Source organism: Olea europaea, unplaced genomic scaffold (genome assembly GCF_002742605.1).
Source record: "Olea europaea var. sylvestris unplaced genomic scaffold, O_europaea_v1 scaffold586, whole genome shotgun sequence".
Classification (NCBI taxonomy): domain Eukaryota; kingdom Viridiplantae; phylum Streptophyta; class Magnoliopsida; order Lamiales; family Oleaceae; genus Olea; species Olea europaea.
In genome coordinates, this window is record NW_019264200.1 from 242,239 (window position 1) to 266,532 (window position 24,294).

Here is a 24,294-nt window from a genome sequence, read left to right on the forward strand (position 1 = left end):
GTGACTACTGTAATAAAGACAGTGATGATGACAGTATTGCAACATGTGTAATGTTTGCATTACGTCACCTGAGTTAAAAAAGCAACTTCAGAGTATAGATGTTGACGCATGATTTTTCATTTCAAAGAGTTGTATGATAATAATCATACGTGGAAGGATGCAAGACTTCCAAGCAACTATGCCGATGCAAAATAAATCTTCAGTCAGTGCAAAGGTACTGAAGGTGATTGACATTGAGAAGTGTCTCAATTAAGTTCAATCATGAACCATGAACTAAGTATTGACTTTGTTTTGCAATCTCTGTCGGCAAGAGCTATTCGCAACTAATTATGAATTATGATATGAATAAACTCGAATGCATACTCATTAAGTTGCTTAACATGCTTAGGACTGTTATACCCAATAACAAAGTTAGAAGTGGGCAAGCCATTGATTCCTCTAAGGGTAGGAAGAGGAAGTCTAAAGTGACTTTGGGAAAGTACCTAATATGGTTAAGACAGTCTAAACGAAGGATAATACCGAATCTAATGATCATTGGTTTCATTATAGAATGAAAGGTCATTGAAAGGAATATTGCGTGGCTTACGTCTACTTCACGAGTTTCTTAGGTATTTGATACGAGATGTAGATCTCATATTTATACAAATATGAAGAAACTAAATATAACTAGACCACTGCAAGTGGGAGAAGTTAATCTACACGTTGAAGATGAGCAACGATTGCTACATTGCCTGTAGGAGCATACTTCTTGCCATTGCCTTTTGATTTAGTATTGGAATTAGAGAAATGTCGTCTTATACCCACCATAGCTGGAACATTAAAATGAGTTTCATGTTTGGACATGAACTATTTTAATATCATGACTATTAGGCACAATGACCAAATCTCCTTTTATTTGAAAGGGAGAAATGTCTGTATAAATATTTGCATAATACATAGTGGTGTATGTGGATCTATGTCAATTAATGTCAGATGAGGTTTCTCTTATGTCATCAATTATCATGAATACTTGATGAAATTCAAGCATGAAGTACTTGAAAGGTTCAAAGGATTCAAACTAGAAATAGAGAAACAAATATGAAAGGAAACCTTCACATTAAGATCTGATCGAAGTGAGAGTATCTTAAAGATAAAATTTAGATTATCTAAGAGAGAATGAGATTCTCTATTATCTTGCAGTGAATTCCTCCATATATACTACAACATTGTGGTGAATCTGAACGGAGGAATCGTAAACTATTAAATATAGTCCAATTAAAAATAAGCCATGCAAATCTTCCAAAATGGTTTTAGAGTCATGCACTGATTGCACTACACACTAAATCATGTCTCATCTAAGTTGGTTAACAGAATTCCGTACGAGTTATGAAAAAGCAATAGTCCCAATTTATCTTATATGAAAGTTTGGGACTGTAAAAGCTTATTTGAAGCGCATTGAATCGGATATGTTTGAGTCTAAATCCGATAAATACATATTTGTGGAATATTCAAAGCAGATTTTGAATATAAATTCTATTATCGTGAAGAAAGTCTTCGTCTCACGACATATTGTCTTCTTAGAGAAAAAGTTTACTCTAGAGGAGGATAGTGGGAGCAAAATAGAACATGAAAGAGTTCAAGAGTCCACAGATATAGTTAGCTAAGTAGATGAATCTGAGTTTGATCCCATATCTGATATGGGGACATACTCTTGATCAGGAAGTAGAGACTCCTGAGGACATGACAGCTCCATTTAAATCTAATAGGATCATTTGACCTTGAAGAAGGTGCGAATCCACAATTACTAATCAGGTATTACTAATCCAGAATGATAAATCTACTAATTACACAAAAATAAAGTCAAGTGTTGACTTAAAAGAGATAGCAAGAGGCCATGAAATTCGAGATGAACTCGACATATGTGAACAAGGTTTGGACCTTGGTCAACCCTCATGATGGATAAAACCCATATGTTGTAAATAGTTTACAAGGAAAAGGTCGATATGAATGAAAATATCCATATATACAGAGTAAGGCTAGTAACAAAGGTTAAGTGTTGACCTTGATGAAACCTTTCTCCTGTAGCCTTGCTGAAGTCCATTCGAATTTTGCTTACAATAATTGAATACTGTGACTATAGGTTAAGAGAAGTCTCTTGGAGTTGAAATCTTCAATTTGATGAAAAAGTCAAAGTGTTTGATTTTATCAAATTTGAAGACGAATTGTGTGTTATAAGAAGATAGTGGGAGCATTGTCGTATTCCTAATATTATAGAGAATGACATCCTTATATTTCAATCGTTGAAATAATGGCTGTTAAGGATTTATTCATGAACGATATGGAAGAAGCAACTTGATCTATAGAGATAGATCTAGAAAATTGTCTAACTCATCCCAATTTACATAGATGAAATCTTGAGAAAATTTCATATGGAAAAACTAGTTTACTCTTAAGTGGAATGTTGGAAAGGTTCCAAACGTGAAGCAACCGTTGATTAAATAGTAGAAACCTAATACATGATTACTTCAGAAGTAGCAAAAAGTTGCAATATGGATCATGATGTTCATAAATGAACTTGGAGTAGTACCTGATATTGTTGATCACATGCCATTGTATTGTGATAACAATAGAGCCATCGCGAAAGCGAAGGAACTAAGGTCTCATCAATGATTTAAACATGTATTTAAGGCGGTATAATCTCATCAGAGAGATAATACATAAAAATGACGTAAAGAGAAGAACAAATTCCCACATTTAACAATATTGCACATCCACTGACAAAGAGTTGTCGTAGCTTAAATATGATCGTCTTGCAGACTCTTATGATATTGGATACATAAGTGATTGGATTTAGTGCAAGTGGGAGTTTGTAAGTGTTATACCCTAGGTCCAATCAACCTTGGACATAAATCTTTTGATATATAATTAATACAATTTAATGGCAGATCTATTATTTAATTAATAGACAATTAAATTAAATAATAGAGTCCGTAGATTCAAATCTTCGTAATTTGTTAATCACAAGGAGTTGTGATTGTGAGATACAAATTACATATGATTGAATCTTAAATGGTCCGTGGTCGTAAGTAATAACGAGATACGGATATCGTTATTACGGATAGACCATCACGTGTGGCATTTCTTATTTGTAAAGTAAGTGGTTCATCTCACAAGCTAAAGTGTTGTGACACTTAAATGAACACGTGGATGTTTTGTTACAGAACAAAACATTGGAGACCCATCTTGAGATTCCATATGAATAACTATCTGAGTGTCAGTGGTTAATCTCTAACGTTCGGTAATGGGATTGGTCCTTTGAGTTGAGGCCATCATAGTATCTTATATGAGGACAATCATGCTTTGACGGTGTTCGATATTACTTTGCCAAGGGCCGCTAATATGGCATCGTTCAGGTATATCAAGAATTATATGAAGGTTGTGAATGACTAATAGAGAATTCGTCACTCTTAGATAGTAAGAGATTATGATATGCGTTTCATTCAATTAAGTCGATAATGAAATCCTTGGCCAAGGTATACTCATAAGTCGAAAAGGTGTTTTCAACTTATATTGACTTAATAGTGGAGTGAAAGATATGATCAATAATCAAGATTGACACACTTCCATATCTCGTAATTGATTGGATCATATTGACGAAGGGATTATAGTTTCACGGTAAACGAACGAGTTTAGTTTTGTCATACCACATGACATTCCTCGTCACATGTATTGCACTGATACATTGTTAGATATCAATCTGGGACGGCGAGTGTGAATTGGTGATAAATTAAAAAGGTGTTTTAATTTATCAATTTTGATTAGATCAAAATAATATTTCACGTCGTTAGATATCGTGATCGGGAACCTGATGGGTCGCACATAAAAGAGAATTGGAAGATTATAATTTGTCAATTAATTAATTTAACAATCGTTGGATAAATTAATTAATTGGGTTGATCATTTATAGGCTCGAATTAATTAATTGAATTAATTAATTCACGGACCGGATTTAATTAAATGGATTAATTAAATATTGGACCGGATCGGACCAGGTCCGTTTGGGCTTATATAAATACATGACTAGGATTTTCAATCCAAATTTTTTCTCATAATTTCTTGCTAGCACAAGAGGAGAAAATCCTGGTAGCTGCAATTTGTTATCTGTGTGGATCACTATTGGAGGCTGGACAATTGAACAGATGTGGGTGGTGAATCAAGATCATTGGTACAAAGAAAAAGCAAAAAGGTTTGCAGATCTAGAAAAATGTATGACTTTTATCACAATTTCTATTTAAATACAAAGATGAATCCTGGTGGGAATCGAAAATTATTTTAATTTCTGTTGCGCATGTTAAGTAGATTTCCAACACGATGGAGAAGCCAACAATGATTTACATCTTCATTCTTGGGAAAATATGTCACCTGTGTATATAAGCTTTTAAAGTGGTTTGCATACTGCATGGATTGTATATAAGACTATAACGAGTCCGAAGGTTTCTTCAAACTGTTGTGATGATCCAACCATGAATGAGAAGATCAGACTTTCACCAGGCAATAAATTCATTTGTTAAATTTGGTGTGAAACGTTTATTTATTTATTATTTTTTTTTTTTGGGTATTGTTTAGATTTAATGTGATGTATTTTGTCGGGACAAGGTCTTCATTGGTGAAATGATCACTTTGTTCTTGAACTTATTTGTCAATTTTTGTATGAAATTTTCATTTTTTGTTGTTTTGTTTAGATTTAGTGGGACGTATTTGATGGACGAGAATTAATGAGAGATAAGTATAAAGAAGTTGTCAACATTTACGGATAGTAAAGTGATATTGTAAGAGAAAATTTGTGGTCTGCCAAGTGCTCACAATGGCTCTGATACCAAGAAGAAAATATGGAAAGAATTTTAAAAATTAATAAAATACTTGATTATAATATTATTGACCGATGACTATAGGCCATGAACACCTAGCACCCATCTATTCCTGTTTATAATAAAATAAGTTCAACAACTCTCTATTATTATTGTAGCTAGTGTTTATCTAAAAATAGATAACTATCATATAACAAATTAACAACTTTGCATTTACCCTTTAGTTTGAATTTGACCATCCTTTCACTCCAAGATTTTCTTATATCCTTATCACTCCTTTGATCCTCATCATTTCTGTTACCAACTTGTGTGTCGTTTCTAACATGTACAACATCCCTTCTCTCTTCAGTTTCACGGTCATTCCAAGACTGAAAGAGGACTCTGAAGAAATTAAGCACAGGGGAGTAGTCTATTATGTTATGCCACTTCAAAGTTTGTTGGTTTGGCATGGCCTTCAACAAATTTGGATTTTGACTTGGTACTGTGAGGATGAGGACGAAGAAGATGACTTAGGAGATGAAGATTAATTAGACTTCTTCCGCTTCTGCTTCTTTCGAATACCGGCAACCTCAGTCCGTGGTAAGTCTCTATTAATCTCAGATCCCGATTTCTGCCTTAGAGATTCTCCAAAATCTTGTAGGGACAATGAAATAAAGTCAAGACTAAGATTTCCATTTCTACATGTTTCAATAGTAACGTATCAATACCTTGTATTCTCAATATTTCTTTCTTTTGTGGGCTATGCATTGTGTTGATAGTTTATAATATGAAATAATAACTGAAAAAATAAAAAAATATGGAAAAAAAGGAAAAGTTAATTAAGAACCAGACCTTCAGATGACCACAGAGAAAGAGCAGAACCAGAATTGCCAATCGACATTGCTGAAAAATTAGGCCGTCGACATTGCTGAAAAATTAGGCCGTCTTGAATTCATTCATCTGCATTATGAAACAAATAAATTATTTTTGAAGAATACAAAAAATCATGATCTAGATGAATAAATTTGTCACGTACGTACCCAACCAGGTCCAGTTCTGGAGGGGCCATCCCACCCGATGTGAGCCACATGCTTAACATCTGTTGGCAATCCAATCTCTATTTCAGGCTCTTTCTCAACTTCAACATAACCAGTTTTCACATTAGCCCCAAAACTTCCAAAAACCCATTAAAATATACGGCGGTATGATCTTAGAAATAGTGATTTAGAGGCTTTACCAAAGATTTGAGACAGCCTATATAAGAATCCCTGGAAAATCTTCCCATTGTGGAGACTGTACGTGTCCAATTCAACTGCCCTCTTCTAAAATACAAGGCAAAATACAGAAGGAAGTACCACCCAAATGTTGAAAAAAGGTTCCTTTGCCTATGTCAAAAGCAAACATGTAGAATGAGAATTGTTAATTCTTTAACCTTTTCCAGGCTTTTAAGTTTTAAATGAGGTAGTTTAACATCACAACGGGTAAATGTCTTGATTTCAAGAAAGTTGTGCTCGTATGAATCTTTAATCAAACAAATGAATCCAACCTACTTGTGTGAGAGCCTATCCAAAATAATGAAGATATACCTTTACGAAGAAGGATAGGGATTATGCAGGGAGAATGGAGAGTCAATAGAGAAGCATCTTCTCCAGCCGTTCCCTGTATATTCATCCCCATTTATCTTAAAATATTGTTGGAATATACATATTACAGCAAGCATGCATTCATGCAAACCAAACGAGATGAAAGTTTTTTGGATAAAAAAAGAAGCAAGAAACGAAATTCAAAACATGAAAAAAAGCAAGAAAAGGATATGTATAATTTTACAACTTCGTTGTTTTGTAGGTCTTTCATCGATCAATGTCACGAAATAACATTGACAAGATTCCATGAATAGAGGTGTTCGGGTTGTTTAGAGGAGAAGGGGAGGCAAAAGAGAAGAAAATCCAAAAGAAGGGTGAAGGGTGGAATTGAAGGACTGATTAATGGTAAACTATCTACGTTAATAATGACAAAAAAGAATATGTCATTTGATTTGTTATTTCCTTTTAGTCAAGTATATATTTACATCCAATAATCTATGATATATAAAATGTGTAGATATGTGAGAAACATTCGATTCTCTCTATAATTTTTTTGGTCGACAATACCTTTATTCTATCCTTCTAATTTACCAAGGATGGTGTTACTAGGATTTGAAGGTTGGAGAATCATTTGCACATATCATAAATGTCAGGAACCCGAACCACTGCTGCAATTTTCCAAATTTTAATTGTATAAAATGTTACAAATAGAAGTAGAGAAGTTTCTTGCACGCACCAAACTAATGCAGCATAAACAATCCATTTAGAATTTATTATATATAAAACCTCACTCAAAAATATTTAATGAAGTGTTATCCAAAATTAGTCCCACGGACTTAACCAACACTCTTCCGGCAATTTTGGGAATCTTTGGGTGTCCTTACAATAATCATATATAACAAGGTTCCTCTCAACCCAAGCAAAATCCTTCTTCTGATCATCTGATAGATGCCAAGCATTATACTGATCCCACCAAATTTTTGTGGTGGTGGATACACAAGCAGGGTAGGGTTCTTCCCATTGACACCCATCAACATTGAAATCCTTGTAAGACGATACGAAAGGTGCTTTTTTCCAGTCTGTCTTATCTAGCCCGCCTCTCGTAGCCCAATCGTCCGCATTCCATATGCTCGAAAATAAGTACATTGGCTTCTCGTTTGGGAAGAAATTGTTCGTGTAATTTGCATTCTTGTATACTCTTACCGGAACTCTATCGACAAAGAATCTGATTTGAAAAGTCATTTCAAAGAATCAGTGACGTGATTGACAGATCTGATAAGGACGTAAGATAATAGAGTGAGTGTAAAAGGAATTACACTATTTGATGGTCGTTCCAAAGAATAGAATATATGTGGAATTCTTCGGTTGGGTCGAACCATAGCATGTGCCTCATTTCACGGTTGCCAGTTCCATTCTTGTAAACGTTGGTTTGTATAAGGTAGGGCTGCCCTGTTCGATTTCCCAAGAACTCAATGTCCAGTTCGTCTCTCTCCGGCCCCGCCCCATCTTCAGAACACATCTGGATAAACGAATAATGATTGTAATGACTCGATTGAGTTCACATCTCTAAGCCAAAAATTTTGACTTCTCGATTTATTATAAGTTCTTTGATCACCTTTCGGTTTCAAGAGTGAGATCTTCAGCATGGATAATATGACTTACATAATAAGCAGTAACCACTCCGGCTGAGTCACCTCCGACTAGTTTAAGCTTCATGCTAAACCACCCGAATCTGTACCTCTGCTTTGTGGCAAACCCGCAACCTATGAACACGCAAGAATTCTTCCAAGTAAACCAATGCCGTGAAATAATGAAATTGTAAAGAACATTTAAATTTTAATACAAATACCTGCTTGTTTATCCAAGGATAGGTACCAGATCTGCCCATCTTCCGAAGTCTTGAAATGAGTCTCTGGACAGCTTTTGCTAAAATTATCATCAAATGAACCTTTGCCTGCTGCTACTAATTGGAATAAAGAAATGAATGCAATGAACAGAGAAGCGGCTAATGAATGAAATAGTTTCTCCATTTTCCCGAAGAAGAATTTCTAGGTTGGATCTTTAAAAAATGCCAGCAATAAATGATGTGTTCTTTCACGGTCATTTTACTGTTTGAGGATACAGCTGGAAAATCAAAATTTTCTATCAATTTTTGGCAGATTTATGTACATTTTGGTCTTCTCATGATACCTTCCAAGCAGTCAAAGCTATCTCAGAAATTGAAATTCTCCTTTCCACCCTCAAAGGATCACTACAGTTGGTGCAATTTTCCCAAAATTAAAAGGGGCATTGGAGGAATTAAAATTATTATAATACACGGAGAATGGCAATATACAGAAAAGAATTGCCAGATGAGCATGAAAAGAAATTCCATGCTGCCGACAAATTTATTGTCCAGTGACAGAACTAGAGGCGGGGACAACATGTTCATGAATTAATTGATAATTTTTGGATATCACAACTGGATTTGAATTGAAAAGCTTAATTAATAAAATTTATTGGTCGCTTTTGTTTAAAAAGATTCCGTTAAAAGAATGGCATGGCTTAAACAAAGGGTGTAAAGACGTTTATAATAGTAATTTGTGTAATAAAAGGAAGTTTAAAGAAGTGTTTTTGCCAAAAGCAGTGAAATTCTACTTGGAAGGAGAGCTGCTGCCTACTGGTGTCTGGTAATGAGAATGACCAACCAATTAGATTGAAAGAAATTACGAAGGTCACAGAAAAAAATTTATTGTGCTTTCAAAATATGTAATTCAGTACCCTCTATCATTATTAAAATGACATGTGTATTATTTAGTTATGTCTTAATCCTATTTAAAAAATAAATCTCACATATTTAGTTCTTATTTGGTGGGAATTAAAATTAGAATTTTGATTGATTTTAATAGAAGTTGGTAAAATATGCGGTTGAAAATTTGTGGGACCAATAAAATATACGATACAAATGTATTATGCCTCTTCCAATGAGCCTCTAAGCATGGTCAGGTGGCAGCCGCATAGTAACAGAACCTGATTCCGCACTCTACGTCACTCTGCAGATGTGACAATATGGTCGAACTCCGATTGGCCGAACCCCATATGGATTTGAGCCTTCATGGATGAGGCGAGATAGGTAAAGACATTATAAGAAAGATCTTCGTACAAAATTTTGTAACAAGTGGATGATATAACAACTCACTAAATATGCAGCTCAATTCAATCAACAAGTCTAGTATCAAGCATAGGATTGCCAATGGTCATTATTGGTCGCTTTTGTTTAAAAAGATTCCGTTAAAAGAATGGCATGGCTTAAACAAAGGGTGTAAAGACGTTTATAATAGTAATTTGTGTAATAAAAGGAAGTTTAAAGAAGTGTTTTTGCCAAAAGCAGTGAAATTCTACTTGGAAGGAGAGCTGCTGCCTACTGGTGTCTGGTAATGAGAATGACCAACCAATTAGATTGAAAGAAATTACGAAGGTCACAGAAAAAAATTTATTGTGCTTTCAAAATATGTAATTCAGTACCCTCTATCATTATTAAAATGACATGTGTATTATTTAGTTATGTCTTAATCCTATTTAAAAAATAAATCTCACATATTTAGTTCTTATTTGGTGGGAATTAAAATTAGAATTTTGATTGATTTTAATAGAAGTTGGTAAAATATGCGGTTGAAAATTTGTGGGACCAATAAAATATACGATACAAATGTATTATGCCTCTTCCAATGAGCCTCTAAGCATGGTCAGGTGGCAGCCGCATAGTAACAGAACCTGATTCCGCACTCTACGTCACTCTGCAGATGTGACAATATGGTCGAACTCCGATTGGCCGAACCCCATATGGATTTGAGCCTTCATGGATGAGGCGAGATAGGTAAAGACATTATAAGAAAGATCTTCATACAAAATTTTGTAACAAGTGGATGATATAACAACTCACTAAATATGCAGCTCAATTCAATCAACAAGTCTAGTATCAAGCATAGGATTGCCAATGGTCATAACATTAAATACACTTGAACCTAGGTCTGAGTGATTAATGCATACGACAAGAGGCCCCAATTGTTAGGATGAGGCCATGTATCCTTTCATCCAATGATTCTTGTTTATCCTCTTCTACTATAAAAGTTCATACTTGTAGTTCCACTGATTATAGAAGCTGGAATGACTCACTTCTGTTTGCTGCTGCTTTTTCATTTTTCCTCCAGGCTCCAGTGACAATCAGCTTTGGGATTATTACATGTTTTACATTTTTTTAAGGTTGCTTAGGATGTAGAGCTTGTAAAAATTTATAGACTACGGAAATGACATATTATAGTGCAATTTCGCAAGTTCTGGCATTTTTTCTTGACCATTCTTGGTTTTATGAAATACGAATAATTCATATAGGAATCCCCTTTGCTTACGTGATTCATGTCTAGAAAATCTTATGAGTCATCTGTTACATCCAAAATTTATTAAAGTTCACCTGGATGTTACGTCTATTATAAAAAGGGATCCAATAGTGGGTAATGGCGGATCTAACTTCCAGGGTTAATACAAAAAATAATAATAATAAAAAATAAATAATAAAAAAATTACACATAAAAAAAATGTTTACTATTTTTTTTTTTTAAAAGGGGATTTGGGCCGGACGGACAGCTGTAGCACTGGCTTGCCCGTCCTTGAATCCGCCCCTGATCATGTGCCTTGGTGTCATAGAATGAACTTTAATGCTTTGATCACTTAAGCTTGCACGAACATACGAATGCCTTGGCCGTGGCTTGCCTAAACAAAGAAACGTTGGACTCTTAACACTTAACCAAAAACGTGATTGGAATCCTCTTGTACAAAGGAATTGCTGCCAGAACTACACCAGATGCTGTTGTGATAGCATCTGGTGCAATTTGTCTTTTTTATCCATTAATCGACGGATTGCTGTCAAGTGTCATCTATATCAATTTTACAACAACATTTAGTGCAATTTGTCCCTTTTTTTATTCATTAATCGACGGATTGCTGTTAAGTATTATTTGCATCAATTTTGAAAGTCATTTTTTGTACACATAACAGATCTGTAAAATATATACACGTCAATTTCAATAGTGACAGAGTAGTCATGTCCTGTAATTTACCTTTCGTGTGTTTGTTGTGCCTTCACATGGCCGCCCTACAGGTACATGTCACATGATAAATTGTGACTAATTGGAGAATATATCTGAAGTGACTTACCACTCTAAACATTATGTCATCAGTAATTGGTGAAGTATGTTATGAATAATAATACCGCGTTGACAAGTTGACGGTTTGGCCGAGTGGTCTAAGGCGCCAGATTTAGGCTCTGGTCCGAAAGGGCGTGGGTTCAAATCCCACAGCCGTCAAGATAAATTGTATTTAGCTAAAACTCCTGTTCTTAAACAAAAAATGAAAAATTCGGTTGATTTTGGAATAAAGTTTGCAAAAAGCTATAGCCTTTCGTTTTGTCACAATATAAGCGAGTGTCCGACAATCAATGAACTGGTGATATATTTTTTATTTCTTTTCTTTTTTCTGACGTAGACTTGTAAGGCATTTAAATCAACCAAAAAAAAAAAAAAAACCCAAAAAATATTCAATCCCCCCTTTCGAATCTTGAGAAATGAAGTGAAATTTTTTTAATATCATATAATAACAAAAGTACTCAAAACACACAACGATATGGTCATGAGATGTCGAAATCTTCTTTTTACTCTTTAACGCTCGATCTTCTAAAGTTGTTATATTTTCAATTTCATTTTATGTACATTGTGAATTGCTGCCACAAAGTCCCAAAAAGAAAATGTACACACAACACAATTGGTTTGCAACATGAAAATATTGAGATATTCCAAAAAATATCAATAATCCCAACAAAATAACAAGAACCATTCAGAATCGTTCAAATTTTATCTTCCTCTCACTAGAGATATTTTCTCATAGATATTTTCAATCCTCTTACCATTTTTCTGCATATATACTAATCTCATCAACAAACCATCCCAACTCAACACTCTCTAGTTCATCCCTTTTCTTAGTCTATAACAACCCTGCAAATTTCTAGTTCATTTCAATGGCAACAATGGCCACAACCCTTACCTCTTCACTCTCCAAATCATCATTTTTCGATAACAAGTCATCGTTCCATGGCTCGCCTTTGTCCAACCGGGTTCAATCCATTAAATCGAGTCAACAAAACTTTTCAATCACCATGTCCGCGTCAACCCCTTACAACCTTGACAACTTCAAATTCCAACCTATTAAAGAATCCATTGTTTCACGAGAAATGACCAGACGATATATGATGGATATGATCACCCACGCTGATACAGATGTTGTCGTTGTGGGCGCCGGCTCTGCCGGGCTCTCCTGCGCCTATGAGCTCAGTAAAAATCCTAACATCCAAGTTGCCATTATCGAACAATCCGTCAGCCCTGGAGGGGGCGCATGGCTGGGAGGGCAGCTGTTCTCTGCCATGGTTGTGCGTAAACCGGCACACAAATTCTTGGACGAGCTCGAGATTGAGTACGATGAACAAGATGACTATGTTGTCATCAAACATGCGGCCTTGTTCACCTCGACTATCATGAGCAAACTCTTGGTCAGGCCTAATGTGAAGCTGTTCAATGCCGTGGCAGCCGAGGATTTGATAGTGAAGGGTGGGAGAGTCGGTGGGGTTGTCACCAACTGGGCTTTGGTTTCGATGAACCATGACACACAATCTTGCATGGATCCTAATGTGATGGAGGCTAAAGTGGTGGTTAGTTCTTGCGGCCACGACGGACCTTTTGGCGCCACCGGTGTTAAAAGGCTGAAGAGCATCGGAATGATTGACAGCGTGCCCGGGATGAAGGCCCTCGACATGAATACTGCCGAGGATGCCATTGTTAGGCACACTAGAGAGGTCGTGCCTGGTATGATTGTCACCGGCATGGAAGTTGCAGAGATCGATGGGGCTCCAAGAATGGTAAGTTCTTTTTAATTTACTCTAAATATTCGTCATATATTTTTTTTAAGGAAAAAAAAGGGATGATTTTGAATAATTACTAAATTTCAACATGATTTCAGGGTCCAACTTTTGGGGCAATGATGATTTCAGGGCAAAAGGCAGCCCATTTGGCCTTGAGGGCATTGGGACAGCCAAATGCACTAGATGATTCTTATACTGAATTGAAAAGCACTCAATCAGAGTTGATTCTTGCTTCTATTGAGACTGAAGAAATTGTGGATGCATAATTTCAACAAAAGGGTACATTCATGCATAAGAATACAATTGTGAAGCTTCCGATCAAGAATAAAGAGAGGGTCATAGAATGATCATAACAATGCATGTGGATAACAAATTGGGATGGTGCCTCAGTTTTGATTGAAGTGCTATCTTCTATAGTTTTTTCTTTTTAAATTTGGAGACATGTCTTTTAGACTCAGTATTATGCAAATCTTGGTCTTAATTTCTTGGTATTATCAGTAAATGTAAAACAATGTTCATATTTCCTCTATTAGTTTGAATTGAGTTTGAAAGAGCTTTTTGAGCTATTAATTTGATTGATTTTGCTAAATTTGAATCTAGTTAAAAATTTGGGAGGCTATAAATCTTCCATTTCTAGCACCCTGAATTTCAAACCTTTCAAATTCATTTTGGGGAAGGATTTACGTGCTTTCGACTGATTTTGGTGCTACAATTCATTCAAAGTTGGAGTGTTATAAGATTTAACTCCACTACCAGGAGCACCAGTACTAGAGCTCGGTTTTATAAGGGGTTTCAGCTGTAACTGTTGGTCCTTCCGCCTCTTCTCTAGCTCCTTTCACCCAACGTACTTCCTGCAATTGACATGTGGAAATATGTGAGACTCACTACATAATTGGGACCCAAACATGAATGAATAATGCACACTTCTCTCTGAGTATGCATAGCTTAAAGGGGATATACAATATTTTGTCTTTTCAGTTCATATTAATCAGAACTTCTGCCCCAGTTATCGTAGATTCTAGTCGAGCTGCCAAATTTGCATTGGAGGAAATGTTACAATAAAGAGCTGTGTGCAAATCATAGCTGGAATTGAAAATAACAGACTTAAAATCAGCCATGTGAATTCAGCAATTGCATGCATGTGAATACGTTTACATAGTTCCTTTCATTGGAAATAAAGCAACATCAACAAGCGCCTTCTGGACGGCCAAAAAGCCAGAGGCTTCGGTTTAACTCCCGCTAGCTTTGCCTTTAGATAGTGTTGCTTTGGCTGGAGAGATCTCAGATAAAAATGAAAGAACATGTTGAAACAGTAGGACGAGCATTTGTAGATCATTACTACCATTTGTTTGATAATTGATCGTTGCCTTCTTGCTTCTCTTTATCGACCAACATCAATGCACAAAAAACACGAGGAGCTCAAGATATCACTGTTAAGTGAATTGCCATGCGGCCAATGCCAGCATGTCATTAGCTGGAAAATATTTTTCTATAAATTCAGCTCCAGAGGCAACTGCAGTTGGAAAAGTAACTAATTCAGGCAAACGTTCAGGCTGAAAATAGGTCTTTCTACGCCTCTCAATGCCTTCATGCCAGCCAGATTCTCCGTATGAAAAAAATAACGAATACTACAAAGGATCATAACAATCATAGTAATAATAAACCCTATGTAAATCACCAGAATGACCATATATAGTAATGTCACGAACACAAACATTACCATTCTCATCATCTTCGACCCATACAGCAGCTACTTGAGATGTTGTAGGAGTATTGAAGACCCTTTAATCAAGTCTTGGATCACATCTTATGTGTATCTGATGCTCTTGCAAATTAGTTGTATGACTTAAAGACCTAAAGGATCTACTGTATGAATTTACCTTATGGATTTCAATTAGAACAATCAAAATACATTGAACAAAGTTTTTTGAATTTTTCATACGATTTTGAAGTTCATTATCTGTATCATAAAAGTATAATTGCATATAAGAAGGTGTACTGTTCCGTGGGATAAGTTCATTTACGTAATGATATACTTGTCCTTGAACCCTAAATGTATAAATACCTCTATTTGATTTGAAGAGCTCTTTGTCGTATTTAACACCAAATGAAGTGAAAGCAAAATTATTATTATATCCCCTTGCAATCTTTTTAAATTCCATACATTTAGGTTCTTTGGAAGTAAACAAGTTGTACAGTTTAGTTGGTGAATCAGGAATACAGAGATGAACTTTTCCATCAGAGCAACGAAGCCTTTGCTTTCTCTATAAAATTTTCTTGCACCACAATTCTTACAGCTACTGCATGTTGGTAATATATATGAAGTCATTGGTATGTTCAGTACATTAAAACTACTTCGTAATGCAGAATTGGAAATATCATGCGTCTCTTGGTTTGAAGTAGAAGCCTCAAAATCATGATGCATTATAGATTGCTGTATTCTTTCAATGTTGGAATTATTAATTTCAGATGACATGGGATCATTTATCCTCTTGCGATGATCATTGCACCCAATTCTAAATCGATTTCGCCTATCCTTTTGTCTTTGGTTTTGTTGTTGGCGATGGGACATTGTTTCGAAATTCAGAGAACCAATCACTCCATTAGAACATGTTTCCGAAACATCCATGAGAACAATTAGATAACTTACTGAATAGTTGGAGCCCAAGGTAACCAACAGGAACTAAAAGAATTGAAAAAAAGCTATTAGCACATATATATCATACATATGTGAAAACTAGACTTCAAGTAAAATAAATCTGCCTACATAGAATTGTTTAAGACTTTAACCTATTCACAATATATAAAAACATGATAACTAACATAACATAAATTGCACTTCGTAAAACATACAAACTATAAACATCCAAACTAAAGCAATAAGGAATTTGAAGGTTGTCATTATGTTATTTGCTCTTTCTAGTATTTAATTAATGATGCAGTTTATTGACAATGGGTTAGCTGTCAACCCAATGGTTGAGCTTATCCCTACATACTCATGCAATTATTGCACTTCCAACAACTGTGGTCATTATGGGAAAATAATTAGAGGTACACTACACATAGAAAGCACTAAGATTTATGATGCTATAAATATTAAACACAAAACCTCTCACATTTCCAAACCTTTGGAAAGGAACTTTGAAGTTCAATATGGCCTTTATTCTATGAGCAGATTCGTCGATTGTAATGGTGGTAAAGAGCTGGCATTGGTTCCATAAGTCAATTATATGGTTCACCAAAGCATAAATCCATTTAACATTATTTATGGATTTGTAAGAAATGTCAACAAAAGAACATAAAAGAATAAGAAATCTAAGCTTAACATTGTTCTCAGCCACAAATAAAGTAAATGGAACTTCAAAATACTGCAAAACATTAGGTAAGAGTACTAAACGAGTAATTTCTATGTATAATCTAATTAAACATTATCAAAGGAAGCTAAACTTATAGAAGGAAAAGAAAATTCTTACCTTTTGACCGAAGCGAAGCGAAGAGGAGAAATAAATATGGATAGCAGTCAGACATTGCACATCGTTAACGAACGAACGTCAAATTGAAGTAAAAATATGTACAACGAATTGGAGACAATTTTTCTTTTACTAATGAGAATAGTAAAATCCGCTTCACTGTTTTTTAACAACAATACGAAATCAGGTTTAAGAAATCAAAAAGTGAAAAGCATAATGTTTTAGTCTTGAAAAGATTTGCATGTAAAGAATTTGTTTGCATTCACAAAGGATATGGTCGGGCGTATGGGAACTTCTTTATAAGTCTATAGAATAAAAGTATTTTTATTATTTTTTCTAAGCTTAGCGAATTAGCAAACATGCTCCTAATATAAATTTTACTCATCAACCCAATAAACAGATAAATAACAAAATTATACAAATATTTGCACAAAAAATATACAATGAATAATGTAAATAGGAAAAAAAAGAGAGAGAGAGAGAGAAAGAAATGCATGATAGAAAGAATCTCATTCCAGAAGTTGCCAAGTTGGTGGTCTATTTGTTCCCCTTGCTTCTGTTCTCTTTACTTTGTCCTCTGTCTTCTATTGGTCCGTTTCACTGTTAAAGCTCTCAGTTTTACCTTTATATCCTATTTTATAAGACTCTACAGTATATTGCAAGAGATCTATTGCCAATAACAGAAAAAATAATCTATAGCATAAACCCTATTAGTAGATGCTTCTGGATGGTATTTTGTGAATGGTTACTCTCTCTCTCTCTCTCTCTCTCTCTCTCTGCGTGTGTGTGTTTATGCCCTTATGTATCAACAACTCTATTTTATGAGGCAGACAAATTTGTTGGTTGTTATTTATGCTTATTTTACAATGTGTAGGTTCCATCCGGACAACAATGCAAATGATCCTAAAGGTGCAAATATATTCAAGGAGGTCACATTCTCTTATAATATTTTGTCTAATCCAGATAAAAGGCTTCAATATGACACAGCTGGATTTGAGGTGAATACTTCTGTGCTCAGCCTTGTGTTTCAAAGTACCTTTTACTTCAGTTAATTGAACCAATTTTAAATTATTTAGTTCAAAAATTGAAAACAATTGCTTTGGACAGGCTGTTGAATCAGAAGAAGAAAAACTACTCTTAAAAAACTCACTCAGAGTACTGGGCACAACCACTACCCCTCAATTATTTTATTTTATTTTATTTATTTATTTATTTTTTTGGAATCTGCAATTAAACTATCACATTTCCTACCATTTTTTGTTATGGATGTTCTATATTTAATGTGCTGCCATAATTTTCTGCTTCTAACTATAAATAAAGGAATATTTTATCTTCCTCTAAAATATTGTTTACATACAAATCTTTGAGTGCCATTGCATATTATCAAAGAACTTGTAAAAACGTCACATTATTTTCAATTTATGACTTACTTCGCTTGTTTTTTGTGCCATTTTCCCTTGCAATGTATTTAGACCTTTATTAATTTTTTTGTTGCCCTTTTTGTTTGACATAAAATCTAATAACTGTTACCCATCCAAAACAACCTAGAATGTAATGACAAAATTATCCCCATCATCTACCTAAACTTCCAAAACAATAATCAAAACGAAAATTAAACTCTTGTAGCTGACTATTCTTTAAGATTTCTCAATGAGAATGCTTAATTTTAAAATTTTGCTTTAATCCAAAACTCTTCATATTCAGAAGAAGTTATAAAAAAAGAGAAATCAAAATAAATTTAACTACTTAATCACACAAAATAAAGAAAAATCACAATGATCAGCAAGAAATACCACCCAAATACAGGCAATTGAAACCTTAGTGCGAAAGATTTCCACTTCAGTTCACTGATAGTTACAAAAAATCCATAAATAATACTCAAAATTTAACATACCTGAAAGACCCCAACCATAACAACTCCAAAACTCCCAAGTTTCTGAATTTCCAAACTTCTAAACTCCTTGCATTTCTTTCTCCCCGTAGAAAAATAAAAATACAAATAGAGCAAAATATAATTTTTTTCACTTGTCCGATAGATATTTAGAGATAGAAGAAGGACGGAAGAAAGAAGAGCGCGAAGACAAAGAAACGGTATTGTAGTCGCCGATTGGATTTGGGAGGGATTTTCTTTTGCCTCTTTTCTACCATATGGAGTGAGAAAGCTAGAGTTGCTATTGATGTCATCACGTTTTGGAAGGTATTTTGCATATATAATATATAATATGGAAGCTATTGGAAAAGACCATTGGACCTGCCATTTAGAATTAGTCTAATGGATATTTAAGGGTACAATAGGAAACAAACAAACGCCTCCTAAATGAATAGTGCAGGCAAGTTTCTTTCCCTTAAGGAAAGTAGGATATCATAGCGGCGTGCAACATTTATGCCGTACATCTTTTACGGTATAAATTAACGCACGCCGTAAATAGTTGATTTAAAAAATAATAATAATTAAAAATGACAAATATTTTCTTTATCTATTTACACGGCATGCTAGAGAATAACGTCGCAAATATTAAGATTTTACGGCGTGTCCAGCATGCATACCATAATACTTTTAAGTAATTGAATTGTTATGATACACATTTAATGCATGCCTTAAATAATCAATTTTTTATAGCATGCCTTATTTATACGTAGTAAATGAATGCCGTAAAAAGATGCTTTTGTTGTAGTGAAGTGGCGAATCTAGCATCAACATTCAGCTAGGGCGGAGGTTGACTTTGACCATTGACCATCGACGATCGTAAAAGCCCGGTCCGGTCGGTGGCCGATCGTTTATTAAAATTAGATTAAATGATATTATAAATTATTCAATATATATGTAAATGCACTAAAATCTAGAAAATATATACATATGAAAATATAGTTTAATACAAGCCAAAATGCTAAAAAAAATACAATACAACCTTATTCTGAAATTGCAAGCTTAGACAACTGAATTCTACGAGGTCGCATATTTTGAAAACGTTGCAATATTGTCTCATTCTCAAGTTTCATAAAAAGATCTCTCTCCATGTAAACTACCAAATTGTCATTCAACATTTCATCTCCCATTTTGTTGCGTAGATCATTCTTGATTAGATTCATAGCAGAGAATACCCTTTCAACACTTGCAGTTGCCACTGGTAATATCAAAACTAATGTGATCAGCCTATAAACCAATGGAAAATAACAAGAACTTCCAGTTTCAACCAACTTCTGAGCTACACAAGATATGCTTTTGAGGTTGAAGAAAGCTTCATCCATTCTCACGAGCATAAGAAACTTGTCAAGTTGAGGTCTAAGTAATAAAAGCTCTTCACTATTGAAATCCATAGGATATAACTGAGCAAGTCGAACCAATTTACATACATCAAAAGCTGCAAATGAATCTCTTGGACTTAAACACGAAATGCAAGTAAAAAGTTCAGTAGTTGTTTCTGGAAAATGATCATTCAACTCTTGCAAGATTGAATCTATCACATAACAAAACAAATCAACATAAAAAAAATGATAATAAATCACCTGCTGACTTGCACGCCTAGGTCGACCTTTCGATACTACAATATCATCCATATTGGGCACTGAAATATGTCTATCAACACAAAACTGAATTACTTTACTCAACAAAGTATCCCAACCATTGTCTCTCATGTTCTGCAATGCGTACTTACACAACTTCAATAATCTCATAGCATTCTGAATATTCTGATCCTTTTTCTGTAAGGCTTGTGAAAGGTCATCTGTAATTGCAAGAATTTCAAACATAAAATGGAGACTGAACACAAATTGAAAATCTTGCATAATGTCCATCTGTCTGATGGCCATTGATTTTTGTTGTAAACTTATGCCGTCTTCTGATATATTCTCAAGAACATCTATGAACGCATTAAACATACTAATAAAGCGAGTAACTGTCTTTAGATGTGAGCCCCATCTAGTATCACCTGGACGTGCCAAACTCATTTCTTGAAACTGACCAGTTCCACCAGAAAGTTCTTCAATATTAAGCCTCTCCAGAATTTCAACATGATAACTTGTTCGAAGAGCATCTACACGTTTACATGACGCACCAACCAAATTCACAATAATAGCAAGCATGTTAAATAAATCACTAAGCATAACATTCCTATGTGCCACAGAAACAACTGCCAACTGAAGCTGGTGAGCAAAGCGATGAATATACATAGCACATGGGTTCTCTCTTAAAATTAAAGCTTTTAAACCATTGAACTCACCTGACATATTACTTGCTCCATCATAACCTTGACCTCTCAGACTAGATATGCTCAACCTATGTGTAGAAAACATTGCATCAATGGCATCCTTGAGTGATTGGGCACAAGTATCAGCGATGTGGCAAATACCCAATAAACGCTCCTTCACTTGTCCACTTTTGTCAACAAATCTCAAAACAATTGCCATTTGTTCTTTTACAGAATTATCACGAGACTCATCAACCAAAATTGAAAACAAGGAACCGCGCATCTCATTGATCATAGACCTTGTCCTCTCAACAGCACAACAATTAACCAAATCCTTATGGATGCTTGGTGAAGTCATTTGGTCATTTCCAGGAGCATTACTAAATAGTACTTCATTAATTTTCTTACGACGAGTTGCATACCAATTTAGTAGCTCAATCAAATTTCCTTTATTAAGAGACTCTTTCGATTCATCATGACCACGAGATGACAATCCTTGCATCAAGAGAAATCTAGTACAGTCTAGCACCGCAGTTAACCTTGTCCTATAATTTTTTTGTTGACTACTACTTTGACTAGAAATAACATGGGAGATACTTTGCTTGTGATTCATCAAATTGGTACACTTTGCAAAAGCTTGATTATGAGCACTATCAATGAGCCCGACATGATCTTTCAATGTACTTTTGTGCTTCCAATCCCTAAAGCCAGTCTTAGTGAATATATGTCCACCCCCTTGACTCCCTCTATCTGGTTTGAATAAGTAGCAATGCAAACAATAAGTCGCATCATTTTCTATACTGTACTCCAACCAATAAAATTCAGAAAACCATTCTCTTCGAAAACACCTATTATCATTTCCTATCCGTCTTCTTGGAAAGTCATGTCCATGTGGCTGACAAGGACCTTTTTGCAAATATGACATCCTAACATCATCTCTGATATTAGGATCATATGACTCGATAGGGGGACGTTTTCCTGGATCAGATATAAGATCATCTACATTGAATTGAGCCCGAGACTTTTTTGTGCTATTTAATAACTCGAGTGCTCGGCTAGAAGCAGTGGCAGGACTAGAAGCACAACTAGAACTAGGAGAACTAGGTATAGACTTTCGTTTCGGTTGAAAAAATCGTTCCATAATCTGCAAAATGCCCCAATTTAATTTTCAATTACAATTGATTAAAAAATCAACAATTCAACAAAAAGAATCCCCTCCACTGATGATCAACAATTCAACAATTTTCATTTTCATTAGCTCGATAGACAATACAATAGGATCCAGTACAATAGCATTAAAGCAGAAAATAAATTAACATCTGGTCCAAATTGTCCAATGGATACCGTAGAGTGCAGTACAATAGCATTTTCAACTCATTCACAGATCACTTCGAAGTTCACATAATCAGTATTGCAAAATATATAAAAATGTATTGCAAATTCAACTCATTCACAGATTCACTTCGAAGTTCACATAATCAGTTAATCACTTAATAAATTCCCACAAGTATTGCAATTTGCAAAATATATAAAAATGTGAAAATTTTTAATGCTGGAGCCTGGACTGGAGAGTGCAGCCAAAATGAAATCCAAGATTTTTGGAAAATTAGATTAATACGAGTCATATGACAATATCACGAATCAGAATCACCGAACATCAATAATCAATTCATCAAATAACTAAAAGTTTAAAAGAATATTGCATTTTTTGAAGAAGAAGAGTGCGAGGCGACCTGTAGGCTGTATCGCTGATTCGCTGTGCCTGTGCGAGCTGCCTGCCTGCCTGCTTCACTGCCTCACTGGACTGTCTGGACGCCGGACGGTGTCGGTCTGGACTCGACGGTGGTGTCTGCTGGCGGACCTGGCTGGCGACTGGCGCTGCGCACTCGTCTGCTGGCTGCTGGGGCTGGGCGGATGTAAACCGTCGGGGAGTCGGCAGTGGCAATTTGGTAATGGATTGGTGCCTTTGGTGGGTGGTAGGCTGGTAGCAATTTGGGGAAAAATATGGAAACCTTGAATCTTCAATTTGGTCAGTGGTCACTCTGTCTTCGCCCGTCTTTGCTTCAGGTTTGGGATGTAAATTGTGGGTATATTGCTGGAGTGGAGCAGGCCGGTTATTTGGGCATCTTTAATGGGCTTGATTTAAAAAAAAATAAAATTTGAAGCCCAAGTCCAACAGGCAACAGGCAAAAAAAAAAAAAAAACTGTTTTACCGTCTGATTTCTGAACTGTTTTTCCGGCTGCCGGCTGGCGGTTTCGGCGAAGCCAGCTAGGGCGGCCGCCCTAGTTGGCCATAAGCTACATCCGCCCCTGTGTGTGGCATTTGTTATTGATTTGCCGTGTTCTCTTACTTCATATCAAAATCCTTATCTTGCTCTTAATTTTTATCTGAAAACTATACTGACTCAGTTGAACTTATATAGATGAACCAAAATTGAAATTAATTCGTTGCATGTCATTGGAAATTAATTTTAGTGAGTGGAAATTCATTTCATATCACTAAAATTAATTTCAATCTATCTATGATCACATAATTTTTTTCTTGCTTAATTTGTATCAATAGTATCCTCAAAATCATCGGGATTGTGTATCCCTTAATGTGCACCGTCAAGCTAGAGGAGGAGTAAGAAAGCCTGCCCAACTTGTCTCGAAACTTTGTGAAATAATACTTTGGCAATGACTTTGTATAAATATCATCGAGTTGAGAGCATGTTGAGAAATGTCTTGTAACAAGAGAAATAGCTACATTTTCTCAAACAAAATGATAGTCAAGGTCACTATATTTTGAATGAACATGAAACAAAGAATTTGCTGTCACGCAGACATGTCGGGGGTTATGCTCCACTGAGGCATAGATATAGGAATGGGTCTTGGCTATGGTGTCCATAGACAACATCAATCTATTGACCTTTGAATATGATATAGATTGAGCGTGTCAACAAATTCCGTCTCTTCTCTCCTCATGTAAGTTACACTTAGATGATAGAGGCATAGATTGGGACTTCTCCAAACAAAGACAAAGAAAGTTGCGATTGTATGCATCTTGACACTCAAGTCGATGCATGGAAATGAAAACTATTTAGTGTGGAATAGTACATCAAATATTAAGATTTCCAACCTTCACCTATAATTATTTATCAATTTAAATTACACATTTTATTGTTTGCAAAATATATATATAAAAAAAAGTCGTTTCATCCTTCGTCTTTGAAATACTTTGAACAAAATAAGTCATAATCAAGATTTTGAAAGGCGCAAGACGTAGGGGTAAAGATTTCAAGC

At 35.2% G+C, this 24,294-nt stretch overlaps 5 protein-coding genes and 1 non-coding gene across 6 annotated transcripts; 2 read left to right on the forward strand and 4 right to left on the reverse strand.

Annotated features, from left to right (window-relative positions):
* Window positions 1–5,762: 5,762 nt before the first annotated feature.
* Window positions 5,763–6,503, reverse strand: LOC111389369 (CRIB domain-containing protein RIC7-like). Its single transcript, XM_023014291.1, has 5 exons — window positions 6,413–6,503; window positions 6,259–6,347; window positions 6,064–6,148; window positions 5,867–5,964; window positions 5,763–5,786 (listed from the first exon to the last, which is right to left on the reverse strand). Exons 1-5 carry the CDS (start codon window positions 6,501–6,503, stop codon window positions 5,763–5,765), a joined length of 387 nt encoding a protein of 128 aa, XP_022870059.1.
* Window positions 6,504–7,056: 553 nt separating this feature from the next.
* Window positions 7,057–8,713, reverse strand: LOC111389384 (probable xyloglucan endotransglucosylase/hydrolase protein 8). The gene is made up of 4 exons (XM_023014307.1): window positions 8,259–8,713; window positions 8,072–8,172; window positions 7,726–7,928; window positions 7,057–7,634 (listed from the first exon to the last, which is right to left on the reverse strand). The coding sequence occupies exons 1-4, from the start codon at window positions 8,437–8,439 to the stop codon at window positions 7,232–7,234; spliced, it is 888 nt and encodes a 295-aa protein (XP_022870075.1). The 5' UTR covers window positions 8,440–8,713; the 3' UTR covers window positions 7,057–7,231.
* Window positions 8,714–11,671: 2,958 nt separating this feature from the next.
* On the forward strand, window positions 11,672–11,751 carry TRNAL-UAG. The gene has a single exon. It is a non-coding gene; the product is annotated as a tRNA-Leu (tRNA).
* A 621-nt stretch (window positions 11,752–12,372) lies between these two features.
* Window positions 12,373–13,908, forward strand: LOC111389379 (thiamine thiazole synthase 2, chloroplastic). The gene is made up of 2 exons (XM_023014299.1): window positions 12,373–13,352; window positions 13,454–13,908. Exons 1-2 carry the CDS (start codon window positions 12,459–12,461, stop codon window positions 13,619–13,621), a joined length of 1,062 nt encoding a protein of 353 aa, XP_022870067.1. The 5' UTR covers window positions 12,373–12,458; the 3' UTR covers window positions 13,622–13,908.
* Window positions 13,909–14,001: 93 nt separating this feature from the next.
* Window positions 14,002–19,219, reverse strand: LOC111389370. The gene is made up of 3 exons (XM_023014292.1): window positions 19,154–19,219; window positions 18,720–19,076; window positions 14,002–16,038 (listed from the first exon to the last, which is right to left on the reverse strand). The coding sequence occupies exons 1-3, from the start codon at window positions 19,217–19,219 to the stop codon at window positions 15,376–15,378; spliced, it is 1,086 nt and encodes a 361-aa protein (XP_022870060.1). The 3' UTR covers window positions 14,002–15,375.
* A 516-nt stretch (window positions 19,220–19,735) lies between these two features.
* On the reverse strand, window positions 19,736–23,080 carry LOC111389371 (zinc finger MYM-type protein 1-like). Its single transcript, XM_023014294.1, has 2 exons — window positions 22,746–23,080; window positions 19,736–22,156 (listed from the first exon to the last, which is right to left on the reverse strand). Exon 2 carries the CDS (start codon window positions 22,151–22,153, stop codon window positions 19,736–19,738), a length of 2,418 nt encoding a protein of 805 aa, XP_022870062.1. The 5' UTR covers window positions 22,154–22,156; window positions 22,746–23,080.
* Window positions 23,081–24,294: the final 1,214 nt, after the last annotated feature.